At 44.8% G+C, this 14366-nt stretch overlaps 2 protein-coding genes across 4 annotated transcripts; one reads left to right on the plus strand and one right to left on the minus strand.

Moving 5' to 3' along the window:
- The first annotated feature begins 135 nt into the window (after positions 1 to 135).
- On the plus strand, positions 136 to 4995 carry RBM48 (RNA binding motif protein 48). Its single transcript, XM_037386070.1, has 5 exons — positions 136 to 361; positions 1804 to 1994; positions 2125 to 2270; positions 3200 to 3735; positions 4746 to 4995. Exons 1-5 carry the CDS (start codon positions 248 to 250, stop codon positions 4830 to 4832), a joined length of 1074 nt encoding a protein of 357 aa, XP_037241967.1. The 5' UTR covers positions 136 to 247; the 3' UTR covers positions 4833 to 4995.
- Positions 3450 to 13877, minus strand: EFCAB1 (EF-hand calcium binding domain 1). Of its 3 annotated transcripts, none has more exons than XM_037386076.1 (7): positions 13744 to 13876; positions 13331 to 13486; positions 11085 to 11189; positions 9335 to 9486; positions 7084 to 7188; positions 5193 to 5262; positions 3450 to 3561 (listed from the first exon to the last, which is right to left on the minus strand). In XM_037386076.1, exons 1-6 carry the CDS (start codon positions 13799 to 13801, stop codon positions 5212 to 5214), a joined length of 627 nt encoding a protein of 208 aa, XP_037241973.1. In that variant the 5' UTR covers positions 13802 to 13876; the 3' UTR covers positions 3450 to 3561; positions 5193 to 5211. The 3 variants fall into 3 exon arrangements, with proteins under 3 accessions (XP_037241973.1, XP_037241974.1, XP_037241975.1); XM_037386077.1 differs by lacking the exon at positions 3450 to 3561 and adding an exon at positions 3815 to 4086; XM_037386078.1 differs by lacking the exon at positions 3450 to 3561 and having other exon boundaries at positions 5065 to 5262; positions 13744 to 13877.
- Positions 13878 to 14366: the final 489 nt, after the last annotated feature.

A 14366-nucleotide genomic window follows, 5' to 3' on the forward strand; every position in this document is an offset into this window, starting at 1 on the left:
CCCTCCCCTGCCACGCCCGAAGCAGGGGCGTGGCCCGCTGCCAGCCAATGCGGACGCGGCATTATACCCGTTCTCTGCCTCTGATTGGCTTCTCTATCGAGGGTTTCGGCTGCTCTGTCTGGTTTACCGACCCCGTCTATATCCGCCTCAGTTGCAGCCAACGGGAGTTCTGCCCGTTGCCCGACTGGCTGTTCTCTCGGCGAGCAGCTAGAGCGGCCTGACGCGGGGCGCGGTGGGCGATGGGAAGATGGCGGCCGGTGGCAGCGGCGGGCCGGGTGATGCCTGCAAGCACCACGCACAGCTTGGGGTCTGCGAGTCGCGCGCCAAATACCGGGAGGGGCGGAGGCCGCGCGCCGTGAAGGTGGGGCCGGCGGGGCCGCGCGGGGCCGCGCGGGGCCGGGGGCGTTGGCTGCGGCTCATGGGGCGCGGGGCAGACCGCCAGCCCGGCTCCCCGCCTGCCCCCGGCTGCGGCTGTGGCGCCGCCTGCGCGCCGCCATTAGTGCTCGGCCCCGTCCCGGGTGGTTTTGGTTGTTATTCTCGGTGCGGCGGGGCAGGGCTCGGCTGGCAGCAGGCGCCGGGGGAAGGGCTGGAGCGGAGCCGGGTGGCTCGGGTACCGCCCGCCCTGCGCTGTGCGAGTTGGTCGCTCAGGAACGCGCGTAGCGGGCGGGGTGTCCGCCCGGCGGTGCGGGGCCGTGCCCGGGAGCGGCGGGGCCGCCTGTCGCCGCTGGCCGGGGGGCGGCGGGAGCGCGGGGCTGGGGGCACAGGGCGCTGCTGTGCCTGCTGCGCGGCAGGGGCTCGCGTTACAGCAGCACGAACGCTGGATCTGGGTTTGGTCGGTGCTGTTGACGTGCAGTGGTGGGCTGTAACGGCGCCTTCTAGGGCTGGCTTGAGAAGGAGCAGGCAGGAGGAAGCCGCTGTCACAAAAACAATTTGTGCGACCTATTTGCAGAGACTGTTTTTTGTGATGGCAGTTTGAGAGCTGGTTTCCTCAGTGGCTCTCTCTTTGTCCTGCGTTTTCTGGTTTTTGAGAAATACATGTAACTCATGCAGTCTAAACGTGGGGTTTTTTAACAAAGAATTAACTTCCTTTGATCTTAATAGCTTAGCTGCCCAGTGTATGTCGTGAGCCGTCAAGAGAACTTCGCTTACGAGTCTGTGTTATGTGACAGTCATTACACAAAGCAGAAAAAAAGTGGCTGGTTTTTAACCTGCAGGGGAAAGACCTTGTTTCTCTTGTCGTCTTTCTTGTATCTTGTATTAAAAATGTATGTTGTTTGAGCACCAGAGCAAGGAGACAGCTTAGCTTTGCGCATAGGTGATCTGGAATTGTTGTACTTTTGGTGTTTTTTTTTTTGTGGATTCCCCCCTGCTTTACCTGTGTGACCTCTGTCTCTGAACAAGACAGGTTTTTCAGTGTGGTTTTTTTTTTCTTTATCATGGCACTGCCTCATATTAGCTGGCTATTAGTCAGTCTTGCAAGGGCATTAGCCAGAGAGAGATTTTACTCGGCAAATGTCAGTACCCTAACCTGGTGTGAAAGAATCGGCTCTAATTTGTGTTCTACTTTGAGTAAGAAGCTTGAGTTTAGTTCCTGCTCAGTGATGAAGAGGTCCCAGATAGCCATGTACTTAATGTTCCTGCAAGAGTGCAGTCAAAATAGAGCACAGTGGGATTTTCAGCATCCTGAGAGGATTTGAGAAACAACAGAAAACACGGAGAAATTCCTTGCTTTTGCAGTAAAACAAGAATGTGAGCATTTTAGATTACTGTATTTTGTTTTGTGTCTTCTTTATTTTTTTCCAGGTTTATACTATCAACTTGGAATCTCGTTATTTACTAATACAAGGAGTTCCAGCATTAGGTGTTATGAAGGAATTAGTTGAACAATTTGCATTATATGGTGCCATTGACGAGTACCATGCTCTAGATGAATATCCAGCAGAGCAATTCACTGAAGTTTATCTTATAAAATTCCAGAAACTGCAATGTGCAAGGTATTGGACAGGGCAGTATCTGCCTCTTGCTGTCTTAATCTTCTACACCTTCTTTATTTACAATCTGTTAAGATTCTAGAGAGTTGAAGTAAAATCCTCAGTTTTGCCAATACAATTTAATTCCCTTCAGGGTGGCCAAGAAAAAAATGGACGAACGAAGTTTCTTTGGTAGTTTGCTGCATGTGTGCTACGCTCCAGAATTTGAAACAGTCCAAGAAACTAGGGAGAAGTTGCAGGATAGAAGAAAGTACATAGCAAAAGCAACAAATCAAAGAGGTTTGTAATTAAACTTCCTATAGAATCGTAACATCTCACTTCAGGGGTGAGTAGGGTTTTGGTTAAAATGGCCATTAAAGAAAATGCTTTTTGGGTAGCTGTTTTAAAGATGCATTTTGTTTGCAGCAGAATGGAGACATCTTTCAGTATTTAGAGGGCTGTACCTTCTTCAGAGTAACTTTTTTGTTTTGGTTAAGACCCTTTAATAATGAAATACTTCCTTCTCTTCTTGTTTTCTTTGCAAAATGTTATCAGAAATTTAAAGCAGTGGCAGGAAATTTGAGATCATCTTTTCACCCTTGTTCCAGCTTATTCAGGCATGCCCAAAGGGGCAGTTTTGTGAGGAAGGTGACTATACTAGAACCTTCATCAAAAAAATTCTCCAGCCTACATATTGGCACAGGAGGAATGCTAGGAGTGGGCTGGGTTTATAAAGGCTACTGTACTGCAGCATTCCCAGGCAGCACTGAAGGCTGGGCAAGCTAAGAAATAAGCAGATTGCTGAACACAGGCTTCTCCTTTCCTGTGCTTGTGTACTTTCATATAATTATTCATTGCATGAGGATATTTTAAAGTGAGTAAAATCATTGACTTCACATCAGAACGCCTGTTTTTTCAATGTTGCAAGACAGCCGGTCCTTGCAAATCAGTGACTTTTACCTCCAGTTCCAATTTCAGCATTAGATATATCTGCCTTGTGTTCTCAAAACTGTTGAAATACTTCTGCTCAGGCTTTCCTCACAAGCCAGCAGAGGGACTAGGCTGGAAAACTAGTTTGAAAGGTGCCGCTTAAGAGAAAAGAAGTGCAGAAGGGTGGCTGGGAATGAAGGACCACTGGTATTGCTTCTGTAATTTTACTAAATGTTTTTTGTTACATGTTAGAACTAATAATGATGTGAAATAGTGAAGCTACTTTTTTTGTTTTGAAGACTGCTTTGTGTTAAAGAAAGTAGAGGGGCCTAAGAAGACAGTCTCAAAGAGCTCCGAGCACAACTGTCTGTGGAGTACATCAGAATCACGTGCAGCCAGTAACTGGGATCCATCCTGCTTTACAAATTCTCACGGGGTGTCCCACCACATGGGGTATCCATCTGGGAATCCTAATCAGGGTCTGTTGACATTTCCCCAGTATGGTAACAGTTGCACTGGAACTTCTGGGTACTTTGGTCAAAACGTATCCCTAACTCCAAGTGTACATCCAGGAGGATGCACTCCACCAGCTTCCTTAATGCAGCAAAGAATGGTTCCGATTGATAATGGAGTTGATAGGTTTATGCCTCGTACAACTCACCTGCAAGAACGTAAGAGGAAGAGAGAAGAAGATAACAAATTTCCCCTTATTGGAACAAGCGTGGACAATACTGAAGTCATTATTGGTCCACAGCTACCGGAAATACCTAAAGTGGATATGGATGATGATTCATTGAATACTTCAGCTGCGTTAATTCGAAATAAACTGAAAGAGGTATGGGTTCCAAAAGTTCTGATATTTTCATTTTCAAACACATATATGTTCATTATCCATAAAAATAGAGACCCTAAGATAATTTACTTCAACAGTTATTTAGTTTTAGCAGTTTATTTGCCATGAAGCTGATGTTCTTACTATTTAACTCTTCCATAATGCAAAACATTGTAGGCAATTCTACTCCATACCTCTTACACAACACTTCAGCAAGTATGAGTGTCAGTGCATGGTCCTAAATGATTTTTAGTAAATGACACTTTTTCTGCACCCCCCCACATGGGGAGGCACAGCAACTTTGCAGGTAGCTGTGCTGACTCCAGTATCAAGTACATGACTTGTATCTGTTTTCTGAAAGGGAGTGAAAAATAACAAAGTCGGAGTTCAATGTAATTTTGTTCCAACACTTCTTACGGCATTAAAAGATGTACAGAACTACAAATTCTATGCCGAGAAGCATGGTAGAAGTGCTTTTTATAACCTTTTATGGAGGACATTAATCAATCAGCAGGTCAAACACTCCTGGTAACTTTCCATTTACATTATAATACAAAAAAGCTCCCTTGACTATGACTAACTTGATTGATTTGAAAGAGCTTATCTCCAGTCACTGCTTATATTAAATACATTTCTAAAATAGGTGTCTGAACACACTTTTGCTTTCTCATCTCTTCCTGAAATACCCGAGTTTTCAAAGTAAGATTTGGTACGTGTTTTAAATACCTCTGGTAGGGAGATACGCAATGCTTTATTACTGAGTATCTGAAATCAGTTTCCGTGGTTAATATACAAAAATGGTTCTGCTAACACATCCAAGTTTCACGTCCCTTGTGTTTAATGCTGCATTTGGTGTTACCTTTTTCCCCTTTTTCTGCAGGAAAGTTCCATACAAGTGTGATTACAGTAATACATCCCTCCCAATACTCAGATTTTGGAGACGTGGCCTTACTTCAGCATAAAAAAAAGAAGTGGCTGCAGTTTACTAAAAATTACTTTTTCTCCCAATTTAGGTGGCAGATTCTGTTTCAAGGACATCTGTGGAAAAGCCAGAGAGTAGTTCAGCCAAACCACTTGTAAAGCAGAGAAGAAGAATATAGGTACTGCTGGCAGCATCTTCCAACAGTCCTTTTTTAAAGGCTATAGATTAAAATACTTATTTTTTTAATATAAAAAATAAAACTATTTTATATTGCGTTACAGAGAATTCCCTGTTGAAAATTGTATCAATTTGTTTCTTGGAATGAAAAAACCAGTATAATATATTATTGTTGCAGTCTTGTCTTTGAATGTGTAATGTATTACATAACTCATTGAAGAACTGTATTTAGGTAGAGTAATAGAAGTAAACTATTTATTCAGTAGCTTTTACGGTAAAGGACTATTGAAACTTGGTAACAGTTTTAAGTTGCTCCTATTTTTACTATACCATGAAGAACAGTGAAGAAAAAACCTCTTACAACAGTATTCCACTTGGAGTTAGAGTTTACGAACATCCCGGAAAGTCTTCTGTTCAAATGCCATACTGCTCTGTAAAACAAAACAAAATATTTTCAGTTACTAAAGGATTTAAATTTGGCCAGAAAAAGTGCTGAAATGAAACGTGTAAGCAGTGAAAGTCCTTACATTTAGGGTACCTCTTGCTTTTTAGCTTTGAAAAGGTAAATTCCATAGCATTAATGACATCATCGCCGAGAGACTAGTCAGAATATTTGAAGTTACAACTGAAGGGGAAATTCACATTGTAACTGTTCAGCAGTGGTAACGTGTGAGGAAGGAATGAGTAAAGGAGCGACATTTCCCTTGATGATGAGATAACTATCCACAGCACTGCGTTGTAACAGTCCTGGAGTGGGAGCGCTCCGGGGCTGCTGTTGGCAGCAGAACTGGTGCTGGGGTGATGAGCCCATCACTGGGCTATGGTGCCCCACGCTGACACTCAACAGGATTGGTGCTGGGTCCAAGCCCATGTAACAGATCAGCTCATGGCATATCTTTGTGGACTCTTGTAGGACCACTTACAGTGCTAGAACTCAGTCCAATACATTGTTCATTACATTTTTAAAAAATATATTTAACTAGAAACAAGTGTTTAATTTGAGTCAAGGGGTACAATTAAATTTCCCCAACATAACCCCACTAGGAAATCTAGTACATTACAGGTTTTCTACCTGTAAAGCTGGTAGCTGAAACTACAGACCTCATAAAAAGGCAAAAGCTGGGTAGGGTACAGAACAGAGGGCCCGAATACTGTAAGCAAGAAACAAGCCAAGTTTCCCACCTCTTGCCACGAGTTGTGTACCTGCTTTATCACCAACGGTGACAGCAAACTGATTTATGAATGTAATTTTGCTCAGAAACTTCTTAAAACCTTTTCACTGGTGTAAAAAACCAGAGTACTTAACCTGGGTTTTCCAAAATCCTTCAAAGTCTTTTGACAGCCTGCCAAGAAGTCTGGCATTTTGGAAACAGCTGCTTTGCAGCTGACACGATACAGTACAGCCTGCAATCACTCTACAAGGCTCTTCCTTCCTGTCCTCCAGCCTGCCAGGCAGGTGAGCTGGCAGAAAGCGTAGGTTTCCAGCAAACAAAAACTTGTGGTGTTCTCCGCAGTCTTACAGTCTTTTCTGTTTCTGGGAAGCACTGCCTGTATTTCAGAATTTTGTTTTTCCACCTCTATGAAGGCACAACTATCGGTATTTTAAAATGACACGCCATTCAAATAGAATAATGATTACTGGATGAGGAAAAAAATATTCTTTATATAGAGCACAAATGCTCTCCACAGTTGAACTTGACACTGAGGGGAAAAGCACGTTCTACATTACCATCAAATATTCTGAATTGAATTAGATTTATTTCTAATAAATACAGGCCAGTTAGGTTAAAAAACAGCAGTGCCACACTAAGATGAAAATTACTCAAGGTATTTTTTTCAGAAAGTTACCAGCCTCTCCCAAAAAAGACTCTATAAATGAGGTGATGGCAAGTGTTGCCAGTGGCACTGAAGAAAGAAGAAATGAAAGTTGTATTCCTGGAGATCTTTCAGATAAACAATTAAAGAGAACACTCTCATTTTCTTAGTCTGATCAGATGCTTATTGAGGATCATTCATTATATTGCTGCGCCAGGACAGATGAAAAGTGCGTTCCTAAATTCTCTGGTACTGTATAAGGAAACACCAGTGCTGTGAAAGGTAGACAGGAACTCACACATGTGCATCTCCCAAGCGAGGCATCTATCAGTTGACTTCAGCAGGCCCCACATAATGACAATTAACACCATAATATTTACATCTCCTTACCAATAGTACAGAAAATATTGCACTTTTTCAAACTCAATGTTATGTACCTTTATGTCTGGCAAACATGGTCCAAAGGCTTCTAAGAGAAGATACTCATCTCTGACTGCTTTTTCAAAGTCCATAAAAGAAAGCTTGCCATCATGATCATAGTCCTACAAAACAAAGGAACTCTTCAGTAAAGGATGATTACTTGTATTTTTGTTTAGCAGGTCGTTTTACTGACATGGATTCTATTTTTAGTTTGTATGCAAAAGTCATTTTCTTTGGGCCATCAGTCCTCTGCTCGGGCAAGGTCCGTATCATTTGCCTCTACTTAAGGCATAAAAGGTGGAGCAAGCTCAACTATCTCGTATGGCTTTCCTAACAGAATTCCAGAGAAGGCAAAACCTTAACATGGGAAGAGGCTGAGCTGAAAACTGCACAGATAAACCTCAAGCACAGTTGCACTCAGATAAATTAAAAGGAGACTTAAAAGTACGAGAAAGCGTTAGGATATATTCTGTATATGTTATTTACATCATGAGTGTACCTACATCCTATTCACGAGGCTGGAAATACTTTACGCTAGTGGGTTCTATAGTAGGCACACTCCTGCCCTGTCTTTTTCACATACAGCACCCAGAAGCGTATGGTGGAGTGTGCTGATGCCAGCCCACTTCCTTCGTGCTGCAGAATCTCAGCACAGCAGAATATTCCTCTGGGGGTGGAAAAAGCATCCTTGCATTTTTAGTATTTCTGCAATTTGAAAAGCTCCTGTTTCTACTGACATGGTAGCCTAAACCACCAACAAGCGCTATGGTGAGCATAAGTACTTTGTTAAACCAGATAAAAGAAAGGCTTTAAAATGAAGATTGACAGGTAGATATGACTAGTGTTCAGGGCACAGGGCCAAATCAACATTTCTGAAGATCAAGCCAAGGAATGAACCGTCATAGCTGGTGAACATGCAGGGAGCACAGGTTCCAACAGCCAGAAAAGCAGAGGCAAGGAGCTACACAGATGGAGATTTCCTGAGCAGGAAAACCCGCCACCGGATGCCTAAGAGAAACAGAAGTGGCTGGGTACTCTCTACCTTTTATACTCTTCAGCACAAGGGAGGGCAGGGCATGAGCATATTCCTTACAAATACTTCAAGGTATGAAAATAGTATCACGGGACTGGACTTACGCTTAAGTCACAATGCCACGGTACGTACAGGCAATTGCTCAAAGAGTAATTTTCTCTTGAGCGATGGACTCCACAAATGCATTTTTGGATACCTAATAGTTGTTTAGTTATCTGATACAGGTAGCACTATCCTACTCTGACAACTGCCCAGCAGCCAAATCAGATCTGGGAATTATTCAAACATATCAAAGCTTTATTAAGTTCTTGTGGGAAAGCTGAAACGGGATTATGTACATGGTTAGTTTACAGTATGTTCTTACAAATTTGAAGATTTATTATGTCTAGAGCATAGTGCTTGTGCCTGGACTAGCATAGCCCACTTGTCAGCTGCCCAGAACATAAGGATATTCATTTTGGATGCAGCCTGTAGGAAAGCTGTGTGTGTAGGTGCTCCAAAGACAAACAAATAGCTTGCTTTCTGCACGAGACTAAACTCAGAGTTCTCAGTAACTCAGCAAGACAGACTGTCAGCTGAGGGTGTGCAAAAGGAGTGGGTTTGAAAAATAGGAAAGATGGGTTAGACAAAAGGAGTTGGGATTCAAGACCTGGTTTGAAGTGAGATCTTTTGAACTATAAGAGGGGAGGTTATATTTCTTGATTTGATGGAAATGTTGAAACGCTGATCTGAATATCCTAGATTAATCACAGTAAGACAAACTTTACCTTAATAACCTTGAGGTTACTATTCTAATAAAATACATAAATCGGATTAATAAATTTCACAACCAGTTGATAAAACACAAACATACTTAATAATAAAGCCACTGCAGATGCCTAACACTGGAATAAATGCAGCTTACGCATTTGAATATTCCACTTTTGACTGGGCATTTGTTTTGACTGGGCATGCACATGCACACATAGACATGCTAGTTTATATATAAAGTTTATAATACATTCACATAATACATTAAGTTTCAGTTGAAGATACTGGACTGGGACTCATTAGATCTGAATTATATTTCTGGCTTTCCTCAAGAGACTTATTTACCTTGAGTACCTAACTCCTTCCATAGCTCAGAATCCCACTGGAGATCAGACACCGTATTTTGTTATCTCATGGGAATGTTCTAAGGTTCAGTTAGTGACTTTTTGAAAGACACTCAATTATCACAAGGAGTAAGTACTTGCCATTTTCTTCAGTACTATGTCTATCAAATCCTTAATTCCCTCATCAGGATCTTCTTCTGATGGTTGTTTGAGAAGGCTGTTTTTCAGCATTTGAAACATTTCCTCTCTTGAAATGTATCCATCACCATTCAGGTCGTAAACCTCAAAACAGTCTTTTTAAAAGATAAATTGATTTCAAGGTCATACAAACTGTACTGTACACATTAAAACTGTTGACAGATCTAGACAGAAAATGTGCATTTTATGTTGTACAGCTTATCTACTGAGCCACATCATATATATATATCTTAAATATATATGTATCACATTTTGATACACATACTAGCCAATTATTGCCTATTTACCCTTCATAGTTAAAAATCTGTTTCTGCTCAAATAAATAATCTTCAGTTCTCAGAAACTATAATAACTTGCAGATCTTCTCTAAAATTGTCGATTTAGAACCAAGGTTCTGGTTTAGAAGCCCAATTCACCACAGCAGGGACCAGCTGTCTGTATCAGAAGGACACTGCAGTTATAAAACATCATTGATATTTCAGAAGCTGGGTTAGAAAAGAAAAGAAAAAGGAAGACTGAGCTGTACTAGGATGGAAAAGACAACTGAGGTATCCATTAATGGAAAGAGAAAATCCCTGTAATGGAGCATTTTAAGTATGAGTATCTGCCTAATTCCCCGTCTAATTATTTCTACCTTCCTGGAATCAGAAATGTACGATCATAATAGACTTTACCATCCTTCACAAAACTTTTAAACAAACAAACAAAACTCTTCAATTTTGGAACTCAAGAGTTATTTGGGGTTTTTTTGTTTGTTTTTCTTCTGACAAAGGCGATGTCTACAGTGAAAAACTACTGGCATACAATTACGACAGACAACATTGTGTATCACTAAGCTCTAGTATATTCTATAGTGTTTACAGTAGGGCTGTGTATTTTACTGCTTGTAGTTGTATTGACACACTGAATTACATCCTGGGCACACATCCTAGTGCTGTGACATCCCAGGCCACTTTGCAGATGAATTTATATATTGCATTAGGCATGGCTGATGCTACAGCGGGGGAACTATGGAAACATCATGTTGTCATTCTCCTTTGTCTGTAACAATTTCCCCCCCACGTGCCCTACTTTATTTTTTTGTGTAATTCCTTAAAACTCTAGAGTTCCTGCTATTTTTATTCCCCCATCTTTCTCCATCACTACTGTGGAGGTTCTCATGACCATCTTACAGACTCAGTTTTTCCATCTATGCTTCCAAGCTGAAGAACTGCTGGAATTAATGCAACTGCTGCTGTGCCCCCATTGTGCCAGTAAATGAATGCTGGCAAGGCTTGGTTGGCTTCAGACTGTGTTATTTGGCCAAAATAACCAAATGCAAATGTAGCCTGAGCTACATTTACTTCTTTCTAATTCTGTTTGTGAATACAAAAACATACATTCTGTCAAAACTGTATAATGTAGAACAAGCTTCAGTTCAAATGCTAGTTTTTGTAAGCAACAAAATAAGGTGGCAGCTATGACAACAGCAGTTTACACAGAAAACCTGCCTTGGAGAAGCCATTTGTGAGGTCAGTTTCACCAAACTACACAGAAGAAAACTCTTCAATTACCAAATACTTTATAAGAGCAACTAATAAATGACAAGAAATAAATAATAAGAAACAAGAAATAAGAAATAAAAGCAGTGCGTAACTTAGTAGGCGTGAATTCAGTGACTACTACTAAATATAAGTGTACAGCTAAATCTTACATTTAATCCTCTCTTCCAATGTCCCCCGAAGAAATACTGATAAGCCTTCCACCCATTCCACCACACTGATGCAGCTATCGTTGTCTCTATCAAAAGTGCGGAACACTGGGAAGCATATTAGATAATTTTTAAATTTATAGAATTGGGAAACACAAACAAAGGCATATTTTCTTAAATTCAACGAAAATATAAGTATTTTTTCTGAAGATGTTCCTCTGCTTTCACCCAAGGTATGATTACCCTTCTTGAATCTTTCTAGAACGTAACAATAGATTTTGCCCCTCAGTTTACTGATCTTCCACTCCAGAATCCTGCGGGATAAGATATTTTGTTTGATCTGCTGCTTTCCTGACTTAGCTACAGGAAGTGCACTGCCATGCAGATGTAAACAAATAAACCAATATCCCTTACGCTAAGACATATTTCAATACAGAAAAAGATTTTAGTTACTAGGTTTTGTTGCAGAAAATCTTGGAGAATGTAATCTGAGAAACGATACATAAATATTTCAAATATACAAAGAAAAATAACTCTCTCCGGTCTTTCATGTACCAAAATCTTTTTCTTCTCCCTTCCCTGAAATAAGCAACTTCCAATCGTGCAGCTTCACTATTCATACAGCCTATAATACGGTAGCACAAATCAAAGACGTTTTTCAAAGCATCAACTAACATCTGTAAGAATTCGTATGTTTGAATGTTAATTAGTAAGTTGGCGACAAACATGCCTCTAAACACAGAGCCAAGCATTTTGGAACTGGAAAACAATAGGTTTGCTTTTGCGAACTGAAATCGGCTCCCTTGCATGTAAGCATTGAAGTAATTTTTAATGACGTGTTCATGTAAGGTGCCTTCCAAGACACACCTGACTCGTGCAAAACGACAACAGGTTTCTTACGTTACGGCATTTAAATACCCCTCCTGCTGGCGAAGAGGGCCACGCCGAACCAAGGGGTGGCTCTCAGCAGCCCGAGCTGGGAAGCACGGCAGGCTCGCACCCCCTGCGCGGCTGTGCCTCAGGGACCACCCGTGCGGCTCCAGGGCAGCTGCCCTGGCGGCCCGGCCGCATCCTCGAGGGGGGTGTCTGCCTCACGCTCCAACCTCCGCCCGCCGCCTCCCGGCTCCTTCAGCGCTGTCCGCAGCGCCTCCGTTGCAGCAGCCCCCCCGCCCCAGCCGAACGCCGGCCCGGGACCCCCGGCCCCACAGACCCCGCTGCCCCTCGCGCGGTGCCCGCAGTCCCGCCGCGGCCGCCGGAGGAGACAGCGACACCGTGCTGCCCTCTTCCGTCGCGACAGCGCAGTAACTGCGACAGAGACAGTCGCAGCACTACAACTGCCCCCTACGGCCGGTCTCCCTCGTACGACAGCGTGAGCCACGCTGAACCAAGGGAAAATAATTCCGCACGAAGAAGGGGGGAGGGGGGAAGCCCTCCCTTACTCAGCAGCTCCTGGGCACAGCTCTTCCTCTGCTGTCCTGGCAAGGGCGAGCCGGCACGGGTTTGTCCAGGCTTGTTCGTCAAGTCAACAACGTAGTGATGTGAGAAAACACAGTGAAACCCCTAAAACTCTGCAGGCAGGAGCTGCACAGGTAACAGAAGCACCAAGAGGCAGGCAGGAGCCCCACCGGCTGCGAGAGAAGGTCTGGGGCCGGGCCGCTCAGCGCTTCCAAAGGGACAGCTGGTACCGATGTCGGTGAGCTCCTGAATGATGAACGGCGTACCGCTTATCTAAAGAATGATATACTTAAGTTTTATCTAAAGCTGGGAAACGTCCCAAGGCCTCTGTTGTTGACCTAAAGGATGGATTCTTTAAATCACTCTGCAAGGGTGAAAACCAGTAGCCTTCTGACAGGACGTGCTAATTGCTAAAAGAAAACCCACTGAAGTGACAAGGCTCAAGGACACCAGGATAAAGTGGGAGATCATGACCCCTTCCTCAAATAGCCCCCCCCCCCCCCCCGAAGAGAGTGAACACCCCGCTCGGGGAGCATGCGCAGTAAATTTTTAACGAACTGTACCTTTAAATTGAAGCGAGAAAGCAATAATTAGTAGGTGTAGACTTCGGGCAGAACTAACCAACTTCGTTGTATAAATGTGCATTGTGAGTACAACCAAGTGTGCAAGTTTGGAGGAGCGACCCCCTTTGCACCCGGTGCCGCAATAAACATACCTGCTTTATAACTTATCCTGAGGTACGGAACTTAATTCCGCACGTCAGATCGCACACCCTTTTCCGCCCCCCGTCTCACCTCTGTCCAAGATCATGTCGTCCGTCAAGCCGAAGGCGCCGTGCAGGGTGTCCCTGAACGTGCTGCGGTCAAAGCCAACGGCGGCGGGGCGGGCGCCGGGCCCGGCCACCAGCGCGTCGAACAGCCGGACCAGACACTCCACCTCGCCTTTATTAACTGCCGGCCGGAACAAACGGGCACATTTTGTAACGTCAGTTGGCGCGGGGAAGCCGCCGGGCCCGGGCACCTCGAGGGTCAGCCATCGACCCCCACCCCTCCGCCCCCCACCCCCACCCGCCGTTCCCCGGGGGCGGCGGCGGGCGAGCAGGGCCCGGCGCCGGGACAACGGGAGGCGGCCGGCAGCGGCGCCCGCCCCTCAGGCGGCGGCGGCACTCGACCCCCGCAGCCCCCCGCCCCGCCGGCCGCGCACTCACAGTGCCGGGCGGACCGGCCCAGCGCCTCCACCAGCTGCTGCAGCCGCTTCCTGCTCATGGCGGCGGGCGGGCTCTCCCCGCCGCTCCCCGGCCCCGCCGCTCCCCGGCAACGCGGCCGGGCGGGGCACAGCGGGCCCGGGGGCCGCGCCGCTTGGCGGCTGCGGGGCGTCACGCATAAACAGGCAGACACCTTCCTCACACACAGCAACCAGCGGGTGTAGAAAATAAAATAACCGAACTTCAAACCTCAATCGATGTTTCCGGAAGCAAGAGCTAATGTTACCTACTACGTGCGATCCTGTTTAACAAGTTAGCTACTACGTGCGATGCCGCTTTGCTCCCCTGCGGTCAGAGGACCTTACAACGCTTTTACTCCCACACGGCTCATTCCTGCTCCGTCCCGCTGCTGTAACGCCAACACCTGCAGGTCGCCCGGCGCCACCCGCATCCCGCACCACCGTCCCGCGTTCGGGCCGCCCACCCGTGCAGGGCGGCCACCAGGCTGTTCCTCCGGGAAAAGCAGGATGCGAGAGGAGTGGCAACGCGTTCCTGTACGTATTGCAAACGGAGAGGCGTCACGGTCACTACTAAAGCAGCTCTGCTGGCAGCTGCCGCGGCCTGTC

Source organism: Falco rusticolus, chromosome 4, assembly GCF_015220075.1.
Source record: "Falco rusticolus isolate bFalRus1 chromosome 4, bFalRus1.pri, whole genome shotgun sequence".
Classification (NCBI taxonomy): domain Eukaryota; kingdom Metazoa; phylum Chordata; class Aves; order Falconiformes; family Falconidae; genus Falco; species Falco rusticolus.